The following is a 20826-nucleotide window of genomic DNA, read 5'->3' on the forward strand; positions in this document are numbered from 1 at the left end:
GGCTGTGTGTGTGTGTGGTAGTGACCTGTGTGTTCTATATGGCCATCAGAGGTGACTCCAGGCAAGGCTGCTGGAGGTAGAAATGGGAGGACTCATTGTAATACATGGAATGGAACACCCATGTTTGATATCATTCCTCATTGTGTTCCATGAAAGAGGGTTGTTATAACACACAGAGGAGGGTTGTTATAACACAGAGGGTTGTTATAACACACAGAGGAGGGTTGTTATAACACACAGAGGAGGGTTATTATAACACACAGAGGAGGGTTGTTATAACACACAGAGAAAGGTTGTTATAACACAGAGGAGGGTTATTATAACACACAGAGGAGGGTTGTTATAACACACAGAGGAGGGTTGTTATAACACACAGAGGAGGGTTGTTATAACACACAGAGGAGGGTTATTATAACACACAGAGGAGGGTTGTTATAACACACAGAGGAGGGTTATTATAACACACAGAGAAAGGTTGTTATAACACAGAGGAGGGTTATTATAACACACAGAGGAGGGTTGTTATAACACACAGAGGAGGGTTATTATAACACACAGAGGAGGGTTGTTATAACACACAGAGGAGGGTTATTATAACACACAGAGAAAGGTTGTTATAACACACAGAGAAAGGTTGTTATAACACACAGAGAAAGGTTGTAATAACACAGAGGAGGCCTGTCGAGTGTCCTTACACCGCTAGAGGACACGCCCCCTAAACCACCTGTTATTGGACAGTGAATGAAAGAGGCGGGAGCTTCTCTGTCAGATGTCTCTATTTGTACCACAACACAGACAATACAATCAAAGTAATCAATGCAATCAGAGTAAGAAATACAATCAAGGTAATCAATACAATCAATATGGTTCATAGTAATTATTGCTGGGATGGTCGTCTCAAACCACTAACAGAAATATTAATGACGCCAAACTGACATCATTTTCCTGCTCTGATTCAGACGTTCAGAGGATCTGTCTCATCCTGTGGTTGCCTGGGAAACAGCATGCCAAACTGATTACACAATGAAATAATAAATCTATCTACATACAACAGATTTGGTTTAAATCATAAGTGCAAACTTGCACTATTGCTTTGTCACTTGTATTTACCAAATGTTATTGTATTGTTTATTTATTCTGTTTGGAAAATTTCAATAAACTGATTTATAAAAATAAAATAAAAAGTGCAACATAAAAAACTAAAAGACACACAGTACATCACCATAGTAACCACAGTACATCATCATAGTAACCACAGTACACAACATATCTGGCTGTGAGACTCAGAAGGCATCAGAGGCATGAAGGCATGACAACAGCACTCATCATAATAGTAGGTCAACTATTCAAGTAAGAAAGACCGAGAAGTGTTTCTGTAGCATTGGCTGGCCAGTGACTCATCAACAATAACACTGTCTCTCTCTTCCACGTTTCCCTTTCAAAATAAACATCCTAATGGTCGCTCACAAAACCTCCTGTCGTTTAGAGTCTCTCTCCTCGGCTACGGCCCCAGTGGCTCACGTTGATGACATCACAGAGGCCCAGTGGCTCACGTTTGATATCACATCACGTTGAAGACTCGTAGTGGAGGACGTAGTAGTCGTGGACGTACATCAGCACGGCAATCGGCTGGCCAATGATCAGCGAGATCCACACGGCGGCGTTGCCATAGTTACCTCTCAGGTAGCGGCCCACGAAGATGGCCAGGGGAATCTGAGGGCAGAAGACAGGAAGCAGGAAGAACAACGTTGAAAGAAAAGAAAGAAGACAGTTCTAGAATAGAGGCTGATAGAAGAGTGTGTTAGGGTCAGGGGTTACGCTGATAGAAGAGTGTGTTAGGGTCAGGGGTTACGCTGATAGAAGAGTGTGTTAGGGTCAGGAGTCAGGGTGATAGAAGAGTGTGTTAGGGTCAGGGGTTAGGCTGATAGAAGAGTGTGTTAGGGTCAGGGGTTACACTGATAGAAGAGTGTGTTAGGGTCAGGGGTTAGGCTGATAGAAGAGTGTGTTAGGGTCAGGGGTTACACTGATAGAAGAGTGTGTTAGGGTCAGGGGTTACACTGATAGAAGAGTGTGTTAGGGTCAGGAGTCAGGCTGATAGAAGAGTGTGTTAGGGTCAGGGGTCAGGGTGATAGAAGAGTGTGTTAGGCTGATAGAAGAGTGTGTTAGGGTCAGGGGTTACACTGATAGAAGAGTGTGTTAGGGTCAGGGGTTACACTGATAGAAGAGTGTGTTAGGGTCAGGGGTTACGCTGATAGAAGAGTGTGTTAGGGTCAGGGGTTACACTGATAGAAGAGTGTGTTAGGGTCAGGGGTTACACTGATAGAAGAGTGTGTTAGGGTCAGGGGTTACGCTGATAGAAGAGTGTGTTAGGGTCAGGGGTTACGCTGATAGAAGAGTGTGTTAGGGTCAGGGGTTACGCTGATAGAAGAGTGTGTTAGGGTCAGGAGTCAGGGTGATAGAAGAGTGTGTTAGGGTCAGGGGTTAGGCTGATAGAAGAGTGTGTTAGGGTCAGGGGTTACACTGATAGAAGAGTGTGTTAGGGTCAGGGGTTAGGCTGATAGAAGAGTGTGTTAGGGTCAGGGGTTACACTGATAGAAGAGTGTGTTAGGGTCAGGAGTCAGGCTGATAGAAGAGTGTGTTAGGGTCAGGGGTCAGGGTGATAGAAGAGTGTGTTAGGGTCAGGGGTTAGGCTGATAGAAGAGTGTGTTAGGGTCAGGGGTTACACTGATAGAAGAGTGTGTTAGGGTCAGGGGTTACACTGATAGAAGAGTGTGTTAGGGTCAGGGGTTACGCTGATAGAAGAGTGTGTTAGGGTCAGGGGTTACACTGATAGAAGAGTGTGTTAGGGTCAGGGGTTACACTGATAGAAGAGTGTGTTAGGGTCAGGGGTTACGCTGATAGAAGAGTGTGTTAGGGTCAGGGGTTACACTGATAGAAGAGTGTGTTAGGGTCAGGGGTTACGCTGATAGAAGAGTGTGTTAGGGTCAGGGGTTACACTGATAGAAGAGTGTGTTAGGGTCAGGGGTTACACTGATAGAAGAGTGTGTTAGGGTCAGGGGTCAGGCTGATAGAAGAGTGTGTTAGGGTCAGGGGTCAGGCTGATAGAAGAGTGTGTTAGGGTCAGGGGTTAGGCTGATAGAAGAGTGTGTTAGGGTCAGGGGTTAGGCTGATAGAAGAGTGTGTTAGGGTCAGGGGTTAGGCTGATAGAAGAGTGTGTTAGGGTCAGGGGTTACGCTGATAGAAGAGTGTGTTAGGGTCAGGGGTTACGCTGATAGAAGAGTGTGTTAGGGTCAGGGGTTACGCTGATAGAAGAGTGTGTTAGAGTCAGGGGTTACGCTGATAGAAGAGTGTGTTAGGGTCAGGGGTTACGCTGATAGAAGAGTGTGTTAGGGTCAGGGGTTACGCTGATAGAAGAGTGTGTTAGGGTCAGGGGTTACGCTGATAGAAGAGTGTGTTAAGGTCAGGGGTTACACTGATAGAAGAGTGTGTTAGGGTCAGGGGTCAGGCTGATAGTAGTGTGTGTTAGGGTCAGGGGTCAGGCTGATAGAAGAGTGGAGAGGAGATCTGACCTGAGCCATCATGCCTCCAAACGCCCACAGACGGAACATCTTCAGAGGAATGCTGACCAGGTACTGAACCACAGAGAGACAGGCTGTTAGGGTGTATCTCTCTCTCTCTCTCTCTCTCTCTCTCTCACACACACACACACACACACACACACACACACACACAGGTTGTGATGTTGAATCTAATATTCAAAAAGTTTTCCTCTTCAATAAAGTCAGAGTTTAATTGCGTGTGTTGTATGACATCATGGTTCCACGCCAACCTCGTGAAAGAAGGCAGAGACCAGGAAGACGGCGGTCTGAGCGATGATCTTGTTCACGCCCCTCCTCAGGATGGGCTTGTAGAAGTGTCTGGAGGACACAACAACATCAACAACAACCCTGTAATTAGACAATCAACTAGAGCTTAACTTGTGAACTGCTAAGCTAGGAGGCTAGGCTAACAGTAACTCATCTCAGACACCATTTGTGAACCGCTAGGCTAGGCTAGGCTAGGATAGGATAGGGTAGGCTAGGCTAGGCTAACAGTGACTCACCTCAGACACCACTTGTGAACAGGGATGTTCCAGTTGGCCCAGAAGTAGGTGATGGTCTCAGAGTTCCTAAAAGAGAGAAAGTTAGAGAGACACAGACAGACACAGACGCACGCACACATACACGCACATGCCTCAGACACCACCACCCCCCCCCACACACACACACACACACTCACACACACACATACACACACATACACACACACACACACACACACACACACACACACACACACACACACACACACACACACACTCACCACCAGTCTTTGTAGAATTCTCGGTCTCCAAACTGCATCAGCTCGGCTACAAAGTTCATGGAAGAGTGAAAGAACCAATAGAAGAAGCCCAACCAGATCAGGTGGTTAGGGACCTGAATGGGGAGGAGAGGAGAAGAGGGGACGGGATGGGAAGAGAGAGGAGAGGAGGGGAGAACCTTGTACTATGAGGGCAGTGTGGAGTAACATGAACATGGTATTGTGTGTGTGTGTGTTGTACTCACAGCCAGTTTCAGCAGTCGCTCCATCATCCTGGAAAAATCCATGTCCTACCACACACACACACGCACACACATACATCCCATGTATAAACATGATTATTACCTGTTTTGTTACACGTAGATGCGTGTTGAATAATACTCTCTAGAGTACCAATCAAGCCGCAACCATAACATTTTGCAACAACTTGCTCCGGCATTTTTAGATTGGAATGTTCAGACACTCAGACAAACATTTCAGAGCGCAGTGCTCTGAATTTTCGCATGGGGGCGCACTGCGCACTCTGAATTTCCGAGGCACCCTGGGTGCGCTCCGGCGCTCTCAGAGAGCATATTTACGAACGCATCCACAGTGTCCCCCCAGTAGAGTTAAATGGGTTAGACCAGGAGACACAGTCTCCCCCCAGTAGAGTTAAATGGGTCAGTCCAGAAAGGGGGCGGGGTTACCTGGAGGGGCTTCATGGAGTTCTGGATGGTTGGAACCATCCACTGCAACAGACAGAGGGGTGTGTCAGACACACAGCTGCAATACAGGCTTAGTCTGATGTTGGTTGTCATGGTGCGGTTGTCATGGTGATGGGTGATGATGACATACCTGCTGTATCAGCCCCACCAGCAGCTGCATGAAGAACAGCTGGAACATCAACAACAACAGTTAGAGGAGAGGGTGTGTGTGTGTGTGTGTCTCACCATTTCAAACAGGTGAGTCTCAGTGAGTGTATGTATGTATGTGTGTGTGTGTGTGTGTGTGTGTGTGTGTGTGTGTCTCACCATTTCAAACAGGTGAGTCTCAGTGAGTGTATGTATGTATGTGTGTGTGTGTGTGTGTGTGTCTCACCATTTCAAACAGTCGTCTGAGCAGGAAGCTCTTCCGTATCCGTGGCGACCGGGGGAAGTTCAGCTCATAGCAGAGAGTTGGAGCGAAGATGAAGTAGTAGATATCTGAAGAAGAGAGGAGAGGACAGGAGGGGAGAGGAGAGGAGGAGGGGAGAGGAGGAGAGAGGAGGGGAGAGGAGAGGAGGGGAGGAGAGAGGAGGGGAGAGGAGAGGAGAGGAGAGGAGGGGAGGGGAGGAGAGGAGGGGAGGAGAGGAGGGGAGAGGAGAGGAGAGAAGAGGAGAGGAGAGGAGGGGGGGAGAGGAGAGGAGCGGAGGGGAGGAGAGGAGAGGAGGGGAGGGGAGGGGAGGAGAGGAGGGGAGGGGAGGGGAGGAGGGGAGGGGAGGTGAGGAGAATAAAACCAGCACATTGTGACATAGTCTAGTCTAGTGACAGTGACATAATATGAAGTCTGTATATATTATAGATAGATAGATATAGTAAATAGATAGATAGAGCGCGTGCACGCGCATGAAACGCGCACAGGCGCTCAAAACAAAGACGTAATTTCACCAAAAACTAGAGGGTGGCAACATTATTTTTTTTTTAAATAGAGGTTAAGTCATTAAAGCCGAGCAGGTGATTTTATATAGAAGGTGATCAAATACCAAATTATCTCCTACAGCTGCAGCAGAACATGCGCATACAGCACTGAACATTGGTTACCGTATAATATACATGTGACTGACCGATACGCCCAAGACACTGACACATACAGAAAGATCATCAGCTCACCGAATATGAAGTACACGAGAGATAATCAGCTCATCGAATATGAAGTACACAAGAGTAGAGTACACATGGAACGCGCATACAGCACTGAACAACATCCGTAGAATATAAACTTGTGACTGACAGTCACATACATACATACACACACACACACACACACACACACACAATGAAAGATCATCAGCTCATCAATACGAAGTAGGCCTACATGAGAGTACACGCACAAAACCGACTAACGTTACTCACAAACTGTTTACACAAGTAAAATCACAGTGTGACAGATTCGGTAAACAACCAGCAGCAAGGTAATGCATCAGCTGAGTTAAAGAAAACCAATTCTTACCTTTGATGACAGCGACATGTACCCATGTACCTCCGCCGTTCTGTTCGTGATGATTTGAGAGGCAATAGATTATTTTTGCCCCGCGCATTTTGCCCTGTAATTAGACCATGCGACCACACCTTGTGTCTCTTATTGTCCAAATGTTCCCTGAATTTTAGCTGCATGTTTTTCCAGCATGTAAATCCGTTGTCAATCAAAATGTGACTCCCCTTCTTTCCCCCTGCCAATACTGTGTCGTTTATGACATTTATCAACGTTTATGCTATGAATAGTTCGAAGCTAGCGTTAGGTGCGAGGCTGCTTGGTTAACCCATTAGCGGGAACATTATTTGTTTCACAAAATAAGCTGATTTAGTTAACCATGAACATCAGAGACTACATTACGAATGTTCATTAAAATACTTGTATACTGAGCACTGGTATAAGAACATGAACCAGAGAACAGCAGTAAATGCAATAACCCACAATCGTCGCTGATGATGTTGCATTTTCGATTAGGATACGGGATTAAAGACACCGGCGATGGGAGAAGAGAGAGAGAAAGGAGAGTGATTTCCTGAAATCCAAATGTCCCGCGAAATCACAAAACTGTTTTGCAAGCGCGTCGCCTCGCGCCGCGTGCCTGTTGAGAGCGATTCAGTCTCGATTGCAGTGCGAATACAAACAACGAGGTTAATTGCAAAATTGTAACATATTGTAACGGCCCGCCACAAATTAATGCATATAGAGGAAACACTGTAGTATATATAGATGTAGTACATAGATACATATACTATATGTGTGGTGGCCTGGGAAAACCCGTCGGATGTCGCTGGCGTTCGTTTGTGGCAAAGACCAAAAATAGATGGAAATCGCGATTTTGGCGATTTTGATATTATGTGGTATTCTAGTACTTTGAACTCCATACTACATTATGGTGAATAAACATTTTAAGAAAACAAAAGAGAAAGTACTTATTTTTATGTTTTTGTGGTGGGTAGTTTGCTAGCGAAACAACGAACGTGTCTCATTCTCAGTTAAGCAACGCACGCACACATGAGCGAAAGGAGAGACGATACTTCCACCTGTGTTATTGCCAGTTTACTGATGCTCACAATAAGCATAAAGTAATAACATCTTAACTAGAAGACACACAAATGGATCTGTCCCTCGCATACCGACGAGGCGAGCAGACTAACATCGCATCACAAGCAGACAAACGAGACCGGCCGATCTGCATAGGCTCCTCCCCCGACCCGGAGGAGAAAGGGGTCGGGGGCAGCATTTCTCTAACTTTTAAAATAAAGGGCTATCTCAGTCATTCAACCAGTTATGAATAGCTGAGAACTTCTAATTTATGGAAATATTAAAAAATGGAAATGTCAAAATGCCACCATGTGAAGGGTTTTCCCAGGCCACCACACATATATAGATACAGTACATAGATAGATAGATATACTATATATAGTACCTAGTTTATTTATATATAGTATATAGATAAGTAGATAGATTCTGGTCTGGTTGTCATAGTGACAGGTGATTATTCTGGTGACCTCTCACCTCGGTGTGTGAGGTTCCCTGGGTAGGTCACGTGGGCATGCACCATGCTCCCATTGGCCCTGGAGATATCTGGACCTGAGGGAGAGGGGGGGGGGGGGGTAGAAGGAAGGGGAGGAGGAGGAATTGGTGGAGGAGGAGGAGGAAAATGAAGTCAGATTTTAGACTGCAGTGGCTCTGTCCAGCCAGCAGGTGCCGGTGGTGGCGCACATCTAAACGTCTGTGATAACACTTGTATGAGCCATTAACACATCTTTGTGTGTGTGTGTGTGTGTGTGTACGTACAGGAGTGTGAGCGTGGCAGCGTGCTGGCCTGAGCGTGGCGTATCTCTCGGCTCCAGCGGTTCACGTCTTTGTAGGAGATGACCTTGAGGAAGAGGATGGTGTAGACGGCCAGGGAAAACACGCCCCCAACTGGCCAACACAGGAACCACACCGTCAAACCCTGACCCTGACCCTGACCCTGTGATAGGCATATTGTCCCAGATAGAGCTGTGTAGTATTAGCTACATACAGCTGACCCCGACCCTAACCCTGACCTTGGTCAACACAGGGACAACACCATCACACACACCTTGTTATTAAGTTCTCAACTGAGAACTCATTACATCTGTTAACTCGGGGTGTGTGTGTGTGTGTGTCTTCACATATCTTCGTCATCATCATCTCTTACATGGGGTCATGGAGGTCAACATAAGCACAGTGGCTGCTGGGAAACACAAGATGGCCGCCAGGTTGAAGACGTGGAGGAAGGTTCCGGTGGTTTCTGAGATGGAGCCCTGAGGAGACGTTAAACTACCGTCAGAGTTAACCCTAACACACACACACACACACACACATTCTAACACAACACACATACACACACACACACCCACTAGCACACACACTAACACACACACTAACACAACACACACACACACACACACACACACACACACACACACACACACAAATGCACTCTAACACAACACACACACACACATCATATTCTCTCAGCTCTTAACGAATCAGACTCACCACAGCCAGTTTCCTCTCTGTGTATAGTGCCACTATCACAAACATGTTGGAGACTGTAACACACACACACACACACACACACACACACACACACACACACACAAACACACACGTTATGTGTCATATTTATACAACATCGTTACAGTCTGACACAAACTGACAAACACCAGGGGAGGCTGGTGGAGGTAGAACACCAGGGGAGGCTGGGGGAGGTAGAACACCAGGGGAGGCTGGGGGATGTAGAACACCAGGGGAGGCTGGGGGAGGTAGAACACCAGGGGAGGCTGGTGGTGGTAGAACACCAGGGGAGGCTGTGGGAGGTAGAACACATGGGGAGGCTGGGGGAGGCAGGTGATGTCTCCTGGTTCCACAGATAGGGGTCCTACCTATGACCAGGCAGGGGCCAGGCCAGCTATAGGGGTCCTACCTATGATCAGGCAGGGGCCAGGCCAGCTATAGGGGTCCTTCAGGAACAGAGACACCACCTGGATGGGGTCCACCAGTATTCCATACCTGTTAAAGAGGTTAAAGAGGTACAGGGTTAGGATAAAGGATGGGGGAGAGGAAGGAGGGAGGAGGGAGTGGGAGGGAGAGGGGGAGGGAGAGGGGGAGGGAGGAGGGAGTGGGAGAGGGGGAGGGAGAGGGGGAGGGAGAGGGGGAGGGAGAGGGGGAGGGAGAGGGGGAGGGAGGAGGGAGTGGGAGAGGGGGAGGGAGAGGGGGAGGGAGAGGGGGAGGGAGAGGGGGAGGGAGAGGGGGAGGGAGAGGGGGAGGGAGAGGGGGAGGGAGAGGGGGAGGGAGGAGGGAGTGGGAGAGGGGGAGGGAGAGGGGGAGGGAGAGGGGGAGGGAGAGGGGGAGGGAGAGGGGGAGGGAGAGGGGGAGGGAGAGGGGGAGGGAGAGGGGGAGGGAGAGGGGGAGGGAGGAGGGAGTGGGAGAGGGGGAGGGAGAGGGGGAGGGAGAGGGGGAGGGAGAGGGGGAGGGAGAGGGGGAGGGAGAGGGGGAGGGAGAGGGGGAGGGAGAGGGGGAGGGAGGAGGGAGTGGGAGAGGGGGAGGGAGAGGGGGAGGGAGAGGGGGAGGGAGAGGGGGAGGGAGAGGGGGAGGGAGAGGGGGAGGGAGGAGGGAGTGGGAGAGGGGGAGGGTGTTCAGCAACTAGTGGAGAGACATTCCTCTTCAGGAACATGATGCACCATGCAATCAATCAACCAGTCAGTCAACCAGTCAGTCAACAGTCAGTCAGTCAGTCAACCAGTCAGTCAACCAGTCAGTCAGTCAATCAGTTAGTCAGTCAGTCAGTCAGTCAGTCAGTCAGTCAGTCAACCAATCACTCAGTAAACCAGTCAGTCAGTCAGTCAGTCAACCAGTCAGTCAGTCAGTCAGTCAGTCAGTCAGTGAACCAGTCAGTCAGTCAGTCAGTCAGTCAGTGAACCAGTCAGTCAGTCAGTCAGTCAGTCAGTCAGTGAACCAGTCAGTCAGTGAACCAGTCAGCCAGTCAGTCAGTCAGTGAACCAGTCAGTCAGTCAGTCAGTGAACCAGTCAGTCAGTCAACCAGTCAGTCAGTCAGTCAGTGAACCAGTCAGTCCTCCAGGTCAGCTGGTTAGGGTTAGTCCAGTCCTCCATGTCAGCTGGTTAGTGTGAGGCTGGTTCTTACTTAATAAGATTCTCCAGGAAGAGCCGTGCATTACTCAACACCTGCAGAAGAGGAGAGGAGAGGAGAGGAGATGAGAGGAGAGGTCAGGAGAGGAGAGGAGAGGAGAGGAGAGGAGAGGAGAGGAGAGGAGAGGAGATGAGAGGAGATGAGAGGAGATGAGAGGTCAGGAGAGGAGAGGAGAGGAGAGGAGATGAGAGGTCAGGAGAGGAGAGGAGAGGAGAGGAGATGAGATGAGAGGTCAGGAGAGGAGAGGAGATGAGAGGAGAGGAGAGGAGAGGAGAGGGGGGGGAGTGGAGAGGAGAGGAGATGAGAGGAGAGGAGGAGAGGAGAGGGGGAGGAGTGGAGAGGAGAGATTAGAGTAGAGGAGAGGAGGCGAAGAGGAAAGGGGGAGGGGTGGAGAGGAGAGGTCAGGAGAGGAGGGTAGAAGTCAGGAGAGGAGAGGGAGAGGAGAGGTCAGGAGAGGAGAGGTCAGGAGAAGAGAGGGGGAGGAGAGGAGAGGTCAGGAGAGGAGAGGAGAGGGGGAGAGGTCAGGAGAGGAGAGGTCAGGAGAGGAGAGGGGGAGGAGAGGAGAGGGGGAGGAGAGGTCAGGAGAGGAGAGGTCAGGAGAGGAGAGGTCAGGAGAGGAGAGGTCAGGAGAGGAGAGGAGAGGGGGAGGAGAGGTCAGGAGAGGAGAGGTCAGGAGAGGAGAGGTCAGGAGAGGAGAGGAGAGGGTGAGGAGAGGTCAGGAGAGGAGAGGAGAGCAGAGGAGAGGAGAGGTCAGGAGAGGAGAGGAGAGGAGAGGTCAGGAGAGGAGAGGAGAGGAGAGGAGGGTTCAGGAGAGGAGAGGTCAAGAGAGGAGAGGAGAGGAGGGTTCAGGAGAGGTCAGAAGAGGAGAGGACATTTAATTTTTAGACATTTAGCAGACGCCTTTATCCAAAGCGACTTCCAACATACATTTGTTTAAAGTAAGAGAATCATAAGAACACGTCATAACCCTAACATCAGTCATCATAAGAACATGTCTCTGCTGGACTAGCGATCACAATGCTGTTAACAGTAGAGGAACTGTACGACACACACACACACACACACACACACACACACACACACACACACACAAACACACACACTGCTCTCCTACCTTCAGGTCAAAGTCTAGCAGGGCTATTATCAACAACCTACTGCACTATAGATAACACACAATCATATCACATATCACAATCATCTTAAACCATCCACCTGTGCCCTTGATATCCTGCCAACAAGCTTTTTAAAAAACATATCTAGCTGTGTGTCAGCCAGGTGAACTAATACAAATTATGAACACTTCCCTTTCATCAGGAGTTTTCCCTGAAACCCTGAAAACTGCAGTTATAAAGCCTTCACTAAAAAAAGAACAGCCTAGACCCATTGTACTGAATAACTACAGACCCATATCAAACCTTTTCAGTATAGGAAAAATAATTTAAATAGCTGCCCACGAACAACTTAGCAATTATTTGACCCTGAATTATCTCTTTGATGGCTTTCAACCAGGCCCCCTACATAGCACTGAAACGGCTCTTATTAAGGTCCTTAATAACATTTGTGCGAACACCGACTCCGGAAAAATCTCCATTTTGGTACTACTAGACCTTAGCACGGCCTTTGACACTGTAGACCACAACATTCTAATAGATAGACTAAAAACCTGGACTTTCAGGCACTGCCTTAAACTGGTTTAGATTTTACCTCCTGGACAGAAGCTATTATGTCTCCATTGGCAACTTTGTAAAACTCATCCATGCATTTGTCTCGAGTAGACTTGATTATTGTAATGGTCTACTAACAGGCCTATCGAAGCTGCAGCTCATCCAAAACGCCGCTGCTAGGGTCTTAACAAAAACTAAGACGTTTGAACACATTACACCAATCCTGAGATCCCTACCAGTCTCTCAGAGAATTGAATTCAAAGTACTCCTAATTGCATACAAATCCCAAAATGGTCTTGGACCAAAATACATATCAGATCTCCTCCCACCCTATATTCCAGCAAGGCCCCTAAGGTCAGCTGAGACTAATCAGCTAATCATTCCAAGAGTAAAAACAAAACATGGTGCAGCAGGCCCAAATTCTATTTTCTATATTTAAATCTAAGCTAAAAATCTTCATGTTTTGCAGCAGTTATGATTAAACACAAACACTTATATCAATGTCTTTTATCCATTAACTATTGTAGTCATTTTTATTTTCTTACTATGCTCCTCTTGCTGTATTAATAATGTATTTAAAGCACTTTGAATTGCTCCTGTTGTATGAAATGTGCTATACAAATAAACTTGCCTTGGCTTGCCCCCCCCCCGCCCCACCACACACACACACACACACACACACACACACACACACACACACACACACACACACACACACACACACACACACACACACACACACACACACACACACACACACACACACACACACACACACACACACACACACACACACACACACACACAGATATCTGGCCCAACTGCAGGCTGGTCACATGGTATTCTAACTGCAGTTCCATTCTGAAACAACGGCAGAATGTTGACTGTTGAGAGTAGACTGTTGTAGACTGTTGTAGACTTGTACACTGTTGGGGGTAGACTGTGTGTGTGTGTGTGTGTGTGTGTGTGTGTGTGTGTTGGCCAGAGCAGAGCAAAGGTTACTGGGACATGGTTCTCTGGCTGAAGTCCACCAACACCACCACACCCTAAGTACCCTAAACACAAGTGAGAGAGAGAGAGAGAGAGAGAGAGAGAGAGAGAGAGAGAGAGAGAGAGAGAGAGAGAGAGAGAGAGAGAGAGAGAGAGAGAGAGAGAGAGTGAGAGTGAGAGAGTGAGAGAGAGACAGACAGAGACAGAGAGACAGAGAGACAGAGAGAGAGAGAGAGAGACAGACAGAGAGAGAGATAAAGAGACAGAGAGAGAGAGTGAGAGAGTGAGAGAGAGAGTGAGAGACAGAGAGAGAGAGTGAGAGACAGAGAGAGAGAGAGTGAGAGAGAGAGATAGAGACAGAGAGAGAGACAGAGAGAGTGAGTGAGAGAGAGAGAGAGTGAGAGAGAGAGTGAGAGAGAGAGAGTGAGAGAGAGTGAGAGACAGAGAGAGAGAGAGAGTGAGAGAGAGAGTGAGAGAGAGAGAGTGAGAGACAGAGAGAGTCTCACCAGCATGACGACACACCAGTTGAGGACACCTCTGTAGTTGCTGTAGCCGCTGGCGGAGCTGAGGAGAGACTCCTGTCTAGTGTGACATCTGGGGGGGAGACAGGGTGTAGGGGGGGAGACGGGGAGACAGGGGGTAAGGGGGGAGACAGGGGGTAGACAGGGGGTAAGGGGGGAGACAGGGGGTAAGGGGGGAGACCGGGAGACAGGGGGTTGAAAGACGGGGGAGACAGGGAGGAGACAGGGGGGCGATGAGGGGAGCGATGAGGGGAGACAGGGGAGAGACAGGGAGACAGGAGGGAGACAGGCAGAGCGTTAGTTAGTCATGTCTTCTGTATCTCAGGCTGAACTTCCCTCAGGATTATTATGTATTTTTATTATTATTATTATTATTATTATATAGAGCTCTGAAAAATATTAAGAGACCACTCCAAATATTTCTTAAATCAGCATCTCTACATGTATGGCAGCCATTCCATTGCAGTGTCTGTTGAAACACAGTCACACCTCATTCTGCTTTATGGTACTGATTAGGTGATCATCTGAACCAAATCTTATTTAACAAGGAAAAGTAGAAAAAACACTGCTGTGGTCATCAGTATCCTCTTGTAAAAAAAGAATGAAAAGAAGGGTTCAATTCTGTCTTTAGCTTCCATCCTTACATTTTCAAAGATGGCAGTTTATAAGAACAAGGTCAAGCAGCAGACTTTGGGGACAACAAAGCTAACAGACCGGCAGAGTTTGAAAACGACTCTCCACTGACCGGGATGACCGCCAACTCATTTGAATGTCACTCAACAACCGTAAGATGACATCAAGTCAAAAAGAATCAAAGGCTTCGTTCACACGGCAGGTCTTGATGCTCAATTCAGAATTTTTACACAGATCCAATTTTTTTGTTTGGCAGTTCACATGACTTTTAAAATGTGACCTTTATTTGACCTACATTGACTAGTGTGAATATTCCACGGCCCTGAACAGACCGGCATGCGCAGAAGGACAATAACAATGACGTCAGGATGTCACGCGCAGCGCACTGTTTACAGAAGTCACCAAGGATAATAATGATAATAATAATAATGATAATAATAATAATAATAATGATAATAATAATAATAATAATAATAATACATTAGACTTATATAGTGTTTTTCTAGACACTCAAAGACGCTTTACAAACTGAAAAGATCGAGTAGTAAAATAAAAAGAAACAAAAAATAAAATAAAATAAAGTATAGGGGTCTAATTAGTTTTTAGATTACTAAATCTAAAGGCCAATGCACACGGCGTGCGATTTTGTCGCACGACAACATTCGATTCTCAGCCTGCCTGGTCCGACTTCGGTGGTGTGAATTGAGAATCGAATGTTGTCGTGCGACAATATCGCATTGCATGCCGTGTGCATTGTCTCATTCAAAACAATGGAATCGCGGTGCGACAAAATCGCACGCCGTGTGCATTGGCCTTAAGTCTCTTTGTAGGATACAGGTCTACTCTGTATATTGCAAGTATATCTAGATTTATGATATATAATATATAGGATAACATATATAGGATAACATGTTACAACCGGTTTCATTTTCAAGTTTTTGTGCAGTGGAAGCCGGTAAAGATATGAGCAAGATATAATATGAGCAGTTGCGTCTAGAGTGCAGGGTTGCCAGATGGGGCGGGTTACCGCCGAATGGGCTACTGGATTTAGCGGTTATGGGCTGGTTAGGCTTTAAATTGTCAATCCCATCTGGCAACCCTGCTAGAGTGACGTAAAGGTCGCATTAAACGCGACTTGACAATTCAGACGGCGGGCGCGTTGCTAAATATCAGATATGTATCCGATATAATACCACCTCTGAACGCGACACAGGTCGGATTTAAAAAAGTCAGATTTCATGTGACTTGCGCTGTTCACACGGTCATGCATAAATCAGACCTGAGTCGCGTGTCGGCAAAAGAAATCGGATTTGGGTCACATTTCACTGCAATGTGAACGTAGCCGAAAAAAATGGCAAACAGCAGCTGGGGTGAAGTGCACAGCGAGGGCGGCTCCAAACAGGTTCCTTGGGGCAGGGCTGAAGTCGTTCAAAGCTAAGAAAACGCCCTTCATCAATGAGAAGCAAAGAAGAGCCAGACTGAGGTTTGCAAAAGACCATGAGGATTGGACTGTGGAGGACTGGAGTAAGGTCATCTTCTCTGATGAGTCCAATTTTCAGCTTTGCCTAATGGTTAGACAGAGACCTGGAGAGGCCTAAGCCACAGTGTCTCGCATGACTGTGAAATTTGGTGGAGGATCGATAATTTCTTTGCATTAGTAGAGGTCTGAAAACACTGCATGTCATTTTCTGCAAATAAATGCTCTAAATGAGTCATGACAATATTTTTATTTGGAATTTGGTACAAATGTTGTCAGTAGTTGATAGAATAAAACAAAAATGTTCATTTTACTCAATCACATAGGCCTACCTATAAATATTAAAACCAGAGAAACGGATCATTTTGAAGTGGTCTTAATTCTTTGTTCCAGAGCTGTATATTATTATTATATTATTGTGCGGTTGAACAACCTGTGAACTTTACTGCGACTTGAGAAACACAGACAGACAGACACACGCAGGCAGGCAGGCATGCAGACAGACAGGCAGGCAGGCAGGCAGGCAGGCAGGCAGACAGGCAGGCAGGCAGGCAGGCAGGCAGCCAGACAGACAGACAGACAGAGAGGCAGGCAGGCAGACAGGCAGGCATATAGACAGGCAGGCAGACAGGCAGAGGCAGACAGGCAGGCAGACAGACAGGCAGACAGACAGGTACACAGGCAGATAGACAGACAGGCAGATACAGACAGACAGACAGACAGACAGGCAAACAGGCAGATACCGACCGACAGACAGACAGACAGACAGACAGATAGGCAGTCAGGCAGATAGACATTGTTGACACGTTGCCTAGTTGGCAGGGTTAGGTCCAGGGTTAGGGTTAACCCCAGGGCATCCTGGGTAAAGTTACATTCAACTCCAGGATGATGAAACACAGATAGCCTCACCCTAGTATGTGCGTGCGTGCGTGTTAACCCTGTCCCTGATGTTGTTCATATTGATATCTGTCTCCGACTGTGTTTTATACTTAATGTTTCATGTTACTGTGATAGGGTGACCCTGTAGAAATGGTTATGGTTAGGATTAGGGTAAGGGTTAGGATCAGGGTTAGGGTTAGGGTCAGGATCAGGGTCAACCCTGTAGAAAGAGGGTCTGTCGCTCAGTCAAGATGTCATGCTGAGATATGAGATTAATACAAGCTAAATGACTTCAATGTTAAATGTAGATGTGATGTCAATGTTGTGATCATGTCGTGATAATAATGTTGTCAGAGTGTGTGTGAATTCTTCCGGTGGTCCAGATGAACAGCCCGCTACTGCCGCCAGGTGAGCTGCTAGTCCTGCTCACCTGAGTCTGTCTTCTTCATGCCTCCTGTCCCCCCGTCCCTCCTGAGTCTGTCTCCTTCATGCCTCCTGTCCCCCCGTCCCTCCTGAGTCTGTCTTCTTCATGCCTCCTGTCCCCCCGTGGTAGTCCCCCTCACCTGAGTCTGTCTTCTTCATGCCTCCTGTCCCCCCGTGGTAGTCACCCTCACCTGAGTCTGTCTTCTTCATGCCTCCTGTCCCCCCGCGGTGACGCGGCTGCTGCCTGGCGACGACCCTTCTCCTCCTCCGGCACCTTCCCGTTGCTGTGTGCGGCTCGTTCCCGCGGTGGTCTGTCCCCGGTTCCGCTCTTCTGTCTGCTCCCGTTCGCCTGTTTGGAGTTCTGCTCGGCCCCAGAGCTGGTGGTCCTCCTCCGGCGGGAACCCACGCCTCTGTCGCTTCTGTCCCCCATGTCTTCTGCTGCCTCTGTCCCCGACAGAACAAGCCTTACCGGGCTGTGGACATCCCTGGACGACGACGTGTGTGAGGCGCAGTTGTAAACACGCAGCTGATGGAGGAGGACGGCCAAGTGTTTGTGGGCGGGGCTAAAGGGGGCTCGTGCTGTCCTGAATTGAACCGGCGCGCAGACTTCTAGGAGTTGTAGTTCCTTCGGGTAAGTCGTCGCACGATGCGACGTTTCTTGGTTTTCACATTCAAATTATGGGAAATTTGATGGAGGATCTGGGAATTTTTTTGTTGCATTATTCGAGGTCTGAAAACACTGCATTTTTTGTTATTATGACCAGTTGTCAATGTTAATTTTACTCAAACACCTAGGCTATAAATATTTAAAAAACAGAAAATATTAAGAGACCACTGCAAAAATGATAAGTTTCTCTGGTTTTACTATTTAAAGGTATGTGTTTGAGTAAAATGACAATGTTTGTTTTATTGTATAAACTACTGACAACATTTCTACCAAATTCCGAATAAAAAGATTGTCATTTAGAGCATTTATTTGCTGGAAATGACAACTGGTCAAAATAACAAAAAATGCTGTGTTTTTAGACCTCGAATAATGCAAAGAAATCAGAGATCGTCCACAAAATAAAAAAAAATCGCATCGAGGCGTTTGAACTTGACTTCAAGGAGTTGTAGTTCCTTCAGGTGAACCTCGATGCGACGTTTCTTTGTTTTCATATTAAAATATACCGTAACGTTTTATATTTGATCCCGACCATGGTCACTGACGTCTAAAAAAGTAACGGTAACTATAATGTGATGAATCACGTGAGAACAGGAAAACTACAACCGCTGATCCAACCGGCCCGCCACCTCACAAAACGACTGAAAGTCGGAAGAGCCAATGAAATTCATACGTTTTTACATGTAATTCATTTTTAATCAATTAAACGGAAAACGTTGATTGATTGATTGAAAACTTTATTAGAAGATTTGCAGAAGTAGGTGGGTCATTGACGGATAAGACTTTTGAATGGGCCAATTTTAAAATACTAACAATAACAATATATTTGGCCATTATTCAAACATTTGGAATGTAGTGTACACATGCATTTATGCAAAAAACCCAAATTAAGAGATTTTAGTGTTTTTAAAGTTGAATTAATAGGACACGCCCTTAAAAAAAGTCATTTGGGGCGACCGTAATTTATCTAAAAATTCATATATTTCCTTAACATTACTAATATTTTAACAAGTATCAGTAATTAAATAAACTGTTTAAGAAAGACAGGCTTGTGTGCCCTTTCATTTTTTGTAAACCATGTCTTCACAAGTTTATTCTATAATGGCAGTGTCTCCCTCGTAATGCAGTTACAATACCCATTTTTGTTCTAAAACCCATAAAACTGATTTAAAATGTGTACAGATAATATCCACTTAAGCATAGTATACAATTGATTAATATTTGAGCCAAAACTGATGGATATTCGATTTTGAATTTAGTACAGTAATTGCCAATAGTTGGTTACCCCACATGACAGATGGTCGCCCCAAATGATGAAAAAACCGCAAGTAGTTAAAAGTCTATTTAAAATGTACACAATACAGTTCAGACTAAAGAAAACGGAACAAAGTTTTTATTACAATCTTTTCAAGTGGTCAAGTCAAAAATATTCTTAAATTCATTAAAATATCACAGAACAAAAAAAATGTCAAACGTAAAACGCGTAGGTTACAAGTTTCGTCAGGAACATTCAAATATCACACATTTTAAAAACATTAAACATTTAAAAAGTTAAAGTGCAATGCACATTATATGTTTCAGGAACTTCTTCAAGAACAAATATTTCACAAATGTAAATTTTCACATCCTTGTCATCTCATCTTTGGTTTTGTCAATCTATGAGAGAGAAGGAGGGTTAAGTAGCATCACTTTTGTGTACCCTGGTAGTCACATTGCACAGGGATCAACAATTTCAGTCAATAAAAAGTAAACAGTTGTATATGGAATAAAAACTAAACACCAACACAGTTCTATAGAGTCAATAAACAATAAACACCAACATAGTTGCATGGATGAAATCAACACTAAACACCTACAACACAGTTGTATCAGTTCCCTGTATATGACCTACAACACAGGCTGGTTGGAGCAGTGGATCATTTGTTACATTAAAACGATGTTTAGGAACATCAGCATGTAACAAACTAGGCTATTTCTATTTCATTGTTACTGTAATTTCATTGTCTTTGCTATTGTCATTTCATTCTCATTTGTCACTTCCATTTTCTTTTCGTTCCTTTATTTCCCCATTTTATTGCCATTTCATTTTCCTTACTCATTGCATTGTGACCAATGACCATCTAATCATTGTGACCAGACTCATGGTAAACTGCAGGCATTTCTTTAACACCAGGGGCCTCATTTATAGAATCTGGATAAAATGTGATCTTACCCTTGGCGTACGTAGAAAACCATGTCAAAATAGTGAATCATAAAATGTCAACGTGAGTCAATTTGACAGTGGAAACGATCGTAGCTCTACGTCAGGTCTTGACTTGACGTACGCACATTACCTACTAGTTATGCAAAGTTATTACAGGCATGTGAGCCGCACTCGAACACGTTAATGCCTACTTAACTGTAATTCATGCGAAGTGAAAGTGGCTCGTAATAAAATTAACAATGTTGTTATCAGCCGAGAAAATTAGTTTAATTCAAGATTTAAAGGGAACTGATGTTTATGATTGTATTTCAGTCTTCCTTTATATGCCATTAGGCTATTGTATGGTGTAATCATTCTAAATTGAGGCGTGATAAAGGCAGTCGGGTATATCCCAGCCCTCCTTCAGCCGCATCCTGCCTGATGTGATCGGGGGAATTCGGGGGCGAGCGTTTGCGACCGCGCGTCTATTTCTGATAAGACAGTCGATCTCCTCCTCAGTAAAGTTTCTCTTCTTTTGTTTGTCTACCATCATGTGAACTCGTCAAAGGTGCTGCTCAACACCTCAATCAAGCCTATTTATAGCACTTGGCTTAATTCAGCTGCTATAATTGAGCCGCTATCA

The 20826-nt window shown here is 46.1% G+C and overlaps 1 protein-coding gene across 1 annotated transcript; it reads right to left on the reverse strand.

Annotated features, from left to right (window-relative positions):
* Positions 1–979: 979 nt before the first annotated feature.
* On the reverse strand, positions 980–17767 carry dgat1a (diacylglycerol O-acyltransferase 1a; the record flags this gene model as incomplete). The annotated part of the gene is made up of 17 exons (XM_080525845.1): positions 980–1713; positions 3570–3632; positions 3830–3917; positions 4103–4168; positions 4363–4475; positions 4605–4649; positions 5046–5087; positions 5194–5232; positions 5437–5540; positions 8086–8160; positions 8368–8496; positions 8756–8861; positions 9100–9152; positions 9527–9612; positions 10745–10785; positions 13911–13998; positions 17529–17767. The coding sequence occupies 17 exons, from the start codon at positions 17765–17767 to the stop codon at positions 1567–1569; spliced, it is 1524 nt and encodes a 507-aa protein (XP_080381971.1). The 3' UTR covers positions 980–1566.
* Between the last annotated feature and the right edge of the window lie 3059 nt (positions 17768–20826).

The sequence above is a fragment of the Nansenia antarctica genome (genome assembly GCF_963989245.1).
Source record: "Nansenia antarctica genome assembly, chromosome: 3".
In the NCBI taxonomy this organism is placed as follows: domain Eukaryota; kingdom Metazoa; phylum Chordata; class Actinopteri; order Argentiniformes; family Microstomatidae; genus Nansenia; species Nansenia antarctica.